The 11,062-nt window shown below is 41.1% G+C and overlaps 1 protein-coding gene across 2 annotated transcripts; it reads right to left on the bottom strand.

Moving 5' to 3' along the window:
* Positions 1–2,722: 2,722 nt before the first annotated feature.
* zbtb21 (zinc finger and BTB domain containing 21) lies at positions 2,723–10,919 on the bottom strand. Of its 2 annotated transcripts, none has more exons than XM_030746986.1 (2): positions 10,793–10,919; positions 2,723–7,750 (listed from the first exon to the last, which is right to left on the bottom strand). In XM_030746986.1, the coding sequence occupies exon 2, from the start codon at positions 7,746–7,748 to the stop codon at positions 4,695–4,697; it is 3,054 nt and encodes a 1,017-aa protein (XP_030602846.1). In that variant the 5' UTR covers positions 7,749–7,750; positions 10,793–10,919; the 3' UTR covers positions 2,723–4,694. The 2 variants fall into 2 exon arrangements, with proteins under 2 accessions (XP_030602846.1, XP_030602847.1); XM_030746987.1 differs by lacking the exon at positions 10,793–10,919 and adding an exon at positions 9,367–10,772.
* Positions 10,920–11,062: the final 143 nt, after the last annotated feature.

Below are 11,062 nucleotides of genomic sequence, written 5' to 3' on the forward strand. Positions count from 1 at the left end.
CCAGCCAGAAACTGCCACCATGGCCTGCAGTTTGAAAAACATCCCCCTGTTTTCAGGATAGTCTGCTTGCCAAGAGGAAAACAAGATGTGTAGGAATACCTTAGTTCAGCATGTATAACCTGAGTAATTCATTTGGGTTATGCAGCACGACAATGATCCAAAACAAACCAAAGCAAGTCTGCCTCTGAATGTTTTTTTTTTTTTGGAGTGATCTAATCAAAGTCCGGACTTAAAGCCAATTGAGATGCTTTGGCATGACCTTAAACAGGCCGATCATGCTCCAAAACCCTCCAATGTGGCTGAATTAAAATAATTCTGCAAAGAAGAGTGGGCAGAAATTCCTCCACTGTGATGTGAAAGACTCAGTAGGAGTTATCACAAATGCTTAATTGTAGTTCCTTCTGCAAAGGGTTGCACAACCAGTTATCAATAGATTTAAGGTGGGTTTAGATAGCTTTTTTTCCTGTAATAAATGAAATCATCACCTAAAACTGCATTTTGTATTTACACAGGTTATCATTGTCTAATATAATTTTTTTTTTGATCTAAAACATATGTATGTGACAAATATGCAAAAAAAATGAAGAAATCAGGAAGGGGGCAAATACTTTTTCACAGCACTGTACATGCTGCTTTGAAGTGCTGAGACTTGAGTGTAAGTGCAGCATATAAAGACCAAAATTCACAACTTTACTGCATTTGTAATACTGAAAGTACTGGAATCATCAGTGAATCAACCAATTAGCCAGCTGGCAGATAAGTAATTGGCATACCTAAGAGATCTCATAATTATTTTCAATAATAATGCCAAGCATTTCCACTCTTGGCTTGTCCACTGGCCAGATTTGGTCCTTTTTTTCTTTTGGCTTTTAGAAAGTTGTAGAGATATGTAATTCATTGAAATTTAAATTTAGTTACAACTAAGACTTCAAACGATTATGAAACCAAGCTAATCGTGATAGAACATTTATTGTGTAGCATTCCTTTTTGCAATGGCGCTCTCATTTTGTCTTTTTGTTATTAACCCAGCACTTCCCTTTCTTTTTTTCCCCTCTTAAAAACCAAAATACATTTACCAACAGGTTGTGGGAGCCGAAGTCAAGATGACAGGTCAAGAGTTTAGTAAAATCGGTTCAATTCATACTCTGACCTGGGGAATAATTGCCCCCCTAACATGACTGGACAGAATGGGGCTTTCTTCTGACAGGTCTCTGTGGAACAGGTTATTTTCCAACATTTTACAATCCACAAATATCAAGAAGCCAACATGTGGTTAAAATATGAAGTGGCATAAATGGGCTTTTATGTAACACATTTCTAGTCTTGTTGACTACTTAAGATGCTTTACACAGGCTGCAGTTAGGACCAAGAGTATTTGGACAATGAACACCAGCCTTAAATCAGATGATCAAAATGCAACTTATGCAGACCTTTAGCTTCGTTCAAGAGGTTTAAGAAAAAGTACTGCTAAAACTCTTTTATTATGGATAAAGACACTGAATTGGCAATCTGGAACTGAAATTTATACTTCATTGTGCTGAGATTGGGCAGCATGGTGGTTACCCTCACACAGCATGAAGGTCCTGGGTTTGAGTCCACCTTTGCCGGGGCCTTTCTGTGTGGAGTTTGCATGTTCCCCCTGTGCTTGTGTGTGGCCTCAGGTCTTCTGAGCTCCTGGTGGGCTGTGGATGGCCTGGGTCCTCTGGGTTTTTCCCTGCCTGCCTCTGGATACCAGGAGGCGTTGCAGCTTCGTGCCCTCATTACTGAGTACATTTCATGACACAGACATGTGCGTGCACACACACACACACACACTGCAACATAACACAGCAGGAATGTGTGTGTGCACAGGGTTTGGACACACTCACTTTCAACTGGTACTTTATATGTATGTGTGATGTATGTGTGTACGAGTGTGTATATATTTATATATACATACATGTGAATGTACGTATGTATGTGTACCTGTGCTCTTCTTGTTTTGTCCCCTCTACTTTTATTATTTTTTTAAAGACAATTATTATAGCCTATAGAGAATTTATAGAACTCTTCTTGTAAAAGCAAATATGTTTGGCACAACAGTGCATTCGGATCATGATTCTGACTGCAAAAACTGCCAGACATGACAGGCTTAAGCAATCACATCATCAATAAACACTAATGACCTGGTTCTACTTGCAGCCATACATCCACATGTTTGACAGATGAGGTGGTCTGCTTCAGATCATGATCAGTGGGAACTGTTCACAAATGGCTGTAATTCCTAAACAGTTAATGCAATACGTTTGTTAAAGCCCTTGAATTAAGCAGAAGTCTGAACTAGTCATATTGTGAACATTTCATTTAATATCCACTGAGATGGTATATAAAGTTAAATTACAAAAAAGTTAAATTGTCCAATTAATTGTGTACCTAATTATATATTCACCTTTCTACACATATTCCTGCAGCACTTTATTTAATGCATTAAAAGCTTAATCTACCTAGCATCAATATATGGCAAATTTAGAATCACCAATTAGCCTGACATCAGGAACATGCAGAACCTTGAACCCTTTTGGTCCACTGTGACACCTTCAAAGTTGTTAAATGCAGAAATGGTTGATGAAATATTTAAATGAGCTGAGAGGCATAGTCCCCCCCCCCCCCCCCCCCCCCAAATCTAAATAACTCCAATAACACAAATGATTGTTTATATATGTATATAATATATATACTGCATTGTTACTCTTTATTACAGAAGTGAAGCACAAAAACTGTAGAAAAACCTAAACACAAAACAGCTGCAAGTCTCAAAAAGCAACAGTAATGCAACCAATGTTGATACAAATATTCATTATTGCAGTGAGAGCACAGGAATACTAAAAAGATCAAACTCTTGTTTACTAACAAAATTGGTACAAAATCAAGAATACAAACACTTCCATGTACACAAGTCTATAAGCATTCCTGTGAAACTTTCAGAAAGTCTTTCTCACAAGAAATTAAGAGCACTATTATCAATACAGAAATTCCGCAAAGAATTTAACATCACAATGCAGCTTGCATTATTCATTTAGTGAAAAACAGAGTCATGTGGAGTTCTGAAGTCTCCCAAACAGCAATAATAATTTATGACAAACTTCTAATCTATCAAGCCGAAGCAGAAGTATATACTTGTACAAGAATACATTTGTAAAACAACTGGAATACAATCAAAACACAATCTTTATTTTTCTAAGAAATCTTTAGGAAGCAGGGACACTCTGTGACCATTCATAGAATAAAAGATTTGCCGCCTCGTGCCTCCCTCCTCTTGATGCCGCCACCTTGAAATGCCTGAGTCGTAAGTCGTCTGAAGCTGTTGTGCTTTTGTGTAAAATAATAGACAAAATATTTTGTAAAGTTGCATAAGGCCATCAAAGCACTGAAAAAGCTCACTTAATTATCTAGTGTGTTCAATTGTGAAATTTCTATCAGTGTATTTACATAACACTGAAGCTGTACTCAGCTGGCAGATTTGAATGATTCAGATGTGATGTTTCATATAAACAAACTACTTTTGGTTTTTAATTTGTCATTCATTACTATACTGCAGTGCATTTTTTTTAAATCTTCTGAACGCTTGCTCAACGAAAATATTTCACATTGATTATGAGCAGCTAGTGTGATGAGCCGAATACTGGAATGATATCTACTTTTTAGGATGCTATGAAATCAATCCAGCCCATTATTTTCAGTGACTGGCTGCATGGCTACTAGCGCATTGGTCTGAGCACCTTTTTATTTAGAGACTTTACAGTCATTTAACTTCAGAAAACAAAACTTATTTTTTTACTTGATTGCATTGTTTCATTAATGCGTAACAGTGGAACTGCTTCAGCAAGCTAATTATTAGGAAGCTACTGTACTTTGTGGGTACTGAATGAAGACTCTAAGTACAGTACATGGTTTAACTTTAATTCTTATACTAAGCATCCCATTAAACCAGTTGACACAAATGCAATATGAGACTCAAATATAAGAACAAACGAATGCTACGCATGAAAAAAAAAAAAATTATACAGATACTTTTTGTCACTTTTACTCCTGCAGCCTAAACTCTCAGTTATGGAAACAAACTGATCCAAGTTATCATTGAGGATTATATCTTCCTACCAGAATCAAAAAAGTGCATATTGAATACATTATTGAGGCCACCAATAATATCTTAAGGGATGTCACTCACATGTTTATACAAAAGCAAAAGCTCTAATCTTTAAATGAACCGCAGCCTCCAAAAGATTTAAAGCACTTTTCCACACTCTGGGAGAACAAAGTAAATAGTTGTCCCGTCTTCTGCTGTACCTTTAAGTCAAAAGTAGCACAGCGAAAAGCACTGAGGGGTGCAACTCTGTACCTTGTTTTCTTAAGATACCTAAATAGGTCAACACAACTACACAACTAAAAAGAGGTTTCAAACAGATAAATTCATATAGATCATTTTGCAAGAAAAAAAAACATTTATAGTCATCTCTTCTCACAGAGGAATCTAGCACTTGATTGCACATTCACGTTTACACCTCTAAATGAACATGGCCACTTTAATATATGACATTGGAGGCAAGCGAATAAGCTATACATTCAAAGTCTTTTGTTTGTAGGCTGAGGTGTGTTTATTCAAATACTAAGTATTGTCTCCCAAGAGAAACTCACTGCTATCAGCCATCTGATGCTTATATGTGGCTGTGACTCTGCTCATGGCTCCACAGACTGAAAGCCGTCTTGAAGGTCCTGTGGCAGAGTTTACACATGTACTGCCTCTTAAATGTCAGGGCAGAGAGAGACGGTGCATGGTAAAAGAGTGTGTCTGATTCCTGAGGGCCACCTGGATTCTCCACGCTGTTTGACCTTGATAGAGGGCTTTGGCTGCTGGTTTGCCGTTCCAGTTCAGGCCTCTTGGTCTTGCTTACCGATGAGTTGCAGGGATCTGGGCTGCTGGACTCCTCAGTCAACGTTGCTGCAGCGGCGGCTGGTGCCGCCTGAGTAGATATGAGCACAGATGCCTGTGGGGAGGGACGTTCTGAAGGGGTAAGTGGAGGGGAAGGGGTCAGAGGTGAGGGGTGTCTGTCGATCTCTTTGGCTCCGGGTTCATTAGCAGTCGACATGTGGGACTGGAAGTGGCTCCAAAGGCGGAAGTTGGTCCTGAAGGCTTTGTTGCAGATGTGACAGATGAATGGTTTGATGTGGCATAGCAGCTCCTGGTGTCGTTCCAGGTCTTTGCGAGAGCTGAAAAGATTTCCGCATTTCTCGCATGGCCACACACCGGGTTCTTCCAGGCCGGTTTTGGCAGCATCTGGGTTGTCCCTGTCACTCACAGCCTCTTCTAATGGCTCTTCCTTCACTACCAGCTTGCCGTGGTGGCCCATGCTCAGGTCTTCAGGCACATAGGATGAGGAGTCTTCAGAATCATACATAGGTGGACCTGAGGAATCACTATAACTGATGTTCTCTCTTGTGCTCTCACATGTTAGAGGCTCATCACTGTAATGTTCCTCCTTTAGCATTTCAGATGCCTCTTCGTTGTTCTCTTGTTGCTTCAGGAGAATCTGGTCTTTAACAGTCATCATATTGTGGTTGTGAACCTCCACCTGATGGCGCCATATGCTGAAGGAGGATTTGAAGGTGCGCATACATTCCAGGCATGTCAGTTTCTTGTACTTGCAATGTGCCTCGTGGTCCTTCTTGACAACTGGACTTGAGAATCGGAGGCCACAGTAAGGGCACACGGTTGCATGGCGACAGCCTCGCTCGTGGTCACCCTGTTCCAAAAGTGATGACAGCTTCATATTACAAAGTCTACAGGAGTAAACCCCCGTGTCAGGGTTCTTCTGTTGAATGATCTCATCCTGTTCCTGGTAGAGGATGCTCTCCCTCGCTGTGTCCTGGTCAGCTTTTTCAGCAGGATGTGTCCTCAAATGCTGCCTGTACTGAGACTGGAACACAAATACCTTGCCACAATATGGACATATGGAGCTGGGCCTTGATCTTTTTTTTGCAAGTGCAGGAGACTGCAAACCCTGCTTATTCCTCTTTAGCTTCCAAAGCAACGCTTTCTTTATTTCTCTCTCTCTCACAATATCTATTAACTTCTTTTGAAATTTCTCATCCAAAACGGAGGAGCTGGAGGATGATGCTGGGTTTTGTACTACACCATGCTGAGTTTGGCAGTGCGTCCACACTTTGAAGTTGGTATGAAAACGCTTGTGGCAGATGTCACAAGCATACGGCTTTTCCGGGTTGTGATACATATTCACATGACGATGAAGTCCAGCACCGGACCGGAAAACCTTTAAACAATTCCAGCATTTGAAAATCTTGTTCTGAGGTGACTCCCCACTGTCCTCATTAGGGTCATTGCTGGCATGCTGAGGTACCGTTTTTGACATAGTCATGTCAACTGAGAGGGCATGTTCTTTAAATAATTTGCTCTTCTTTAATGGGTATCGTCTGTTATCTGGCCTGTCCTTTCTTTTCCCCACAGGATTTAAGTCTTCCCTGGAACACTGGTCATAATTTGTTTGAAAGTCTTTAAGATTAACTGGCAAAGAATCTCCAACTGTGATGCGTACAATGTCCATGGGGTCAGCAAGTGGACTGCTAGGCTCAGCTTTCACACTGACCCCTCTTTCTACCTGAGTTTCTCCATCATACCTGCCGGTGTACTTTGACCTGAGAACCAGAGGAGATGTTCTTTTTGAGTTGCCGTTGTGGGTGGACGTTTCTGGCACAGACGTTTTTGATGCCATTTGTACAACTGACTGATCTCGATTCTGCAGCTCCTTGAGCTCCAGTGTGGGCGAGAAGACTGGAACGGGGCTATCCATGGATAATGACCTCCTGAGTAGGCTTTTTATCAGTGGCCCACTCCTGTCAATGGTCTGGCTTGGCTCACTAGCCTGACTCTGAAAGGGCACTTTGGTATTATAGTGGGACTCCCGCTCCTCATTCTCCTCTTTATCATCCTGGTCAGGACCAGACTGCAGCCTGATGTGCTGCACTTCAGCATCACTAAAAGATACTGATGATGTGAGCTGAGGCCTCACTGATGTAAGATGTGATGAATTCCCTTTTAAAATGGAGGCATACTTCCTCTCCAGAGGTTCACTCTGTTCAGGGGATTTCCTGCAGGATTCAGAGTTTCTGATCGATTCATACGAATTGTGTTCTGGTGGAGGCCGAATGGACCCTCGAGTAGAGTGGGGAGATGTTGATCTCTCAGATATTTTTCTCTGATAATGTGAGCGAGAGGCATGGGCTGTGTCATTCCGGACCCGACACACAATGACACTCCTTGTGTGCATATCATTCTCATCCCCCTCTGAGAACGAAAGCCTTTTTCTAGACACACAGTAGGATGCATGTGGCCTTGTTGACACAATGTTGGTGAGGAAAGGGATTCCAAGGCTATATCCCAGCTCTTGAATGGCCGCCAGGCTGCTTTTGTCCACAAAGAGTGAGGAGGAGTAAATGTAATTCAAAACGATCTCAAAGGCGTCGGGCTCACAGAAGTCCAGGTTTACAACTGCCAGTGAGTCTGCGTCCATCCGTGAGAAAAGGGACTGGAAATACTCACTGCTGGCAGCCAGAACACTCTTATGAGCCTGGTACCTCTGCTCTGCCACAACCAGGACCACATCACACATTTGTCCCCGTAGCCGCTGCTCATTCAGAGCCCCCAGCAATGACAGGGCATGGGAGGGGTTACTGTAATGCACTAGGCTCTCCATGACTGAAAGACAAAAAAAGAGGTTATATTTTATTGCAGGAATGCAGACAAAATTTTTTTTACTTAAATGTGTATTCATTGGGTTTGTCAGAATCCTCTGAATAAAAGCTGATGGAAACTCAGACACAAAGCACATAGTGTGCACAAACTTTTGACTGGTACTGTGCATCACCTATTATGTACTATATGTATAATTGTGTTTGTTTTGTCAGTTTTACAAATGACATTAGCTGCTACCGATGGTAAGCAGAGAAAACTAAAAGCCTTGAAATTCAGTTCATATTTAAGAGATTTAGTTATTATGATAACTTCTGTTGAGACACTGCAGTATTCCCGAAGCATTTTTAATCTATGTGGCAACCCATACTTGTTTACAGGAAGCAGTAATACAATACAATCACTGCTGTGAACTAGCAACAGCTGCAACTGAAACTGAGAGAAAAGGATCTGCAACTATTTTGATAATCAGATAACTGCAAAAATGCCCGACATGACGAAGCTCCTTCATATCATGTGTGATGATTTAATGCTCATCTATAAATCTGCACGACTGAAAACAGAATCTCTCCTTTTTTCAGCTGCTGAGCTGATAAAACCACCAACATGATTTTGTTGTCTAAAATACAGTAACAAGATTTTTTCCATTTTATTTACCAAATGATTTATCAAGGAAATAATCAGTAGATTATTCATAATCGAAACAATCTTTATTTGCAGTCATCTTTTGAATTAACTTTATTGTGACTACTTGTTTATGAATTATAAATGTTCATGACTTACAGTCTGCTGCAAAAGTAAACAATGAACTGGTTAAACAGGGCTTGTGTTAAGTATGAAAGAGCACAACTACGTGTGTGTTGTTTGTTATGATCACTAGAGGTCAAAGTTGAGCCTTTTTTACAAAATGGTGCATGCAAATGGTAAAGGACATGTACACAGGTTTTATGGGAATTACATCATGATATTAGTCTGAAGGCATGAAAAATGCAGTTCTGTCAAGTTTCCCTCAGTCACACAGGACACCGCAGGAAGCTTAAAATGTTTCCCTTTCAACCAAAGGCTTCCACTATACAACGTGTGCCGTGAGCCACTTTCACTTAAACCAATAAATATATTAATTTGTTTCTCCTCAAAGAAAAGCACTCTTTAATATTTCAGGAGGCAATTTTATTTGATGAGTTTGGCCTACTGTTATGAACATGAGACCATATCCATCAGGATCGGTCTGGTTTACAGCCAAAAAAAAGCCTTAAACCCTACGGCAGGGATCCTCAAATCCAGGCCTCAAGGTCCGGTGTCCTACAGGTTTTAGATGTGTCCCTGATCCAACACACCTGATTCAAATGGCTGAATTACCTCCTCAGTATGCAGTCAAGTTCTCCAGAGTCCTGCTAATGACTTCTATATTTGACTCAGGTGTGCTGGATCAGAGACACAACTAAAACCTGCAGGCCTGGATTTGAGGATCCCTGCCCTACGGTGTTGACTAATTACACTTCACCCATTGTATAATGGCAAAGTAAACATACCGGTGTTGTAATCTAAACTAAAACAGCTTAGAAGCAAACTAAGTTGTATATGATTCACTCTAACATAGTAATCTTGCAAATAAAGCTTACCTTTATCAACACTTTACAAATTTTTCTGTGTAGATTCTCAGCCATTCAGGTCATGGTTGTCTGAAAAGCTTGAAAGAAAAAAAAAGGTGACTAGACTTCTTTAGTTTTTTTGGAGACATTTCACGTCTTATCCAAGAGGCTTCTTTAGTTCTAAAACCAAAAGGTGGAGAGTCCCAGGATTTAAACCCTAGCGGGGGGGTTGCCTCCTTTGGAAGTGGTCATTGGGGGGGACTCTCAACGTTTTGATTTTAGAACTGAAGAAGCTTCTTGGATATGAGGTGAAATGTCTTCAAAATAAATAATAAAAGCCTAGTTGCCTTTTTTTCCCAAGCTGCCAAGATGCTAAATGACACTGTTGGAATTATTATGATTATTATTATAAAGCCAATTCATTTTGTGGATAGCAAAGCTGTTAAAGTCTGTGAGAAATGCACAACTCATGTAAGAAACTGTATAAACGTTTGCAATTCACTGCACTTACATTTGTCCTTTGTAAGACAAAGACATCACTACAGAACACCACTTTGCATTTCTATAAGAGCGAACCCTGTCTGTCACATAGCGATAGTTGGCCAGAAACAGGTATTACAAAACTTTATGTGAAGACCAGCTGCTAATAGTTGTCTTATTTGTGCTTTTCCACCATCTTCATTGTCCCGGAAACCATGCACCTTGCACGATGTGGTGTTTATTTTGAAAATTGTCACCGGAAGGCACCTTACTCACACTGACTACTTTGACACTTGCTAAATATATTTATGGGCAGAACCTTCATTCATTCATCAAAAACTAAACATTGCTAAGTGGACTTTTGATGAAATTTTACACTCCATGTTAGGAAAAAAAGAGGAAATATTCGGTCGGTTTCGGTTTTCTAAGAGGAAGCTGGGTGAAGCTTTCGGCATTAGCTCATCCATGAGACGTGGCTCGATTTCTCCTAAAAGAACTTGTCTGTCTGAAATTCCGTCTTCACTTTATAACACATTCACACATTTCCTTTTTATTAACAAAAGATAAAACCGAGGATGTAAACGCTTCGTCTCTAAACAGCTCTGAAAAGTTGAGAGCGTTTCAATGGACCCCACCGCGCTAATCCAGAAATGAAAACAGAGTCGGTGCGGAGATATAGCCGCCGCTGGAGTGTGTGAGGGGTCAGTTATAACCGTCATCCCCGCTGGAAGTCACCCTTTCTCTGATGCGCTTGGTTCTTTTCAAAAACGGTTCGGCACCGGCCTGACACGGGAGCTGCTGCTGGCTGCGAAACAGGTTGTAGCTGGTCAGGTTTTTACAGCGACACAATCCCGCTTTCGAGTTACGTCAGGGAGGAAAAGGAGAAAGCCTCTGGTTAACAGCGCTCACCAACTGTGTCCAAGCCTCCCTGCTCATTCTACTGAGCCCTAACTTCCTCCGTCTTGGCTGCACTTACCCTGCCCGTCGTGAATACGGTCTTTCCTCCACGTAGCCGGGACTTTATTCAGTGTTGTGTAGATTTCTCCGCGCTGGTCGTGATTCCATCCATCTTGAATTTGACGTCATCCCACACCAGGGATGAGGTCATCGCAAAGAACGCTCGTCACGTGCACTGTGCACTGATAGGCTGGTCGAGGAGCAGGAGGCGGGACAAACGGAACTCGACACTGAAGCTAATTTAAAGGGACATGTCATATTTTTCGTTTCAATTTTTTAAACCCCATTT

This window comes from Archocentrus centrarchus, chromosome 14 (genome assembly GCF_007364275.1).
Source record: "Archocentrus centrarchus isolate MPI-CPG fArcCen1 chromosome 14, fArcCen1, whole genome shotgun sequence".
Lineage (NCBI taxonomy): Eukaryota > Metazoa > Chordata > Actinopteri > Cichliformes > Cichlidae > Archocentrus > Archocentrus centrarchus.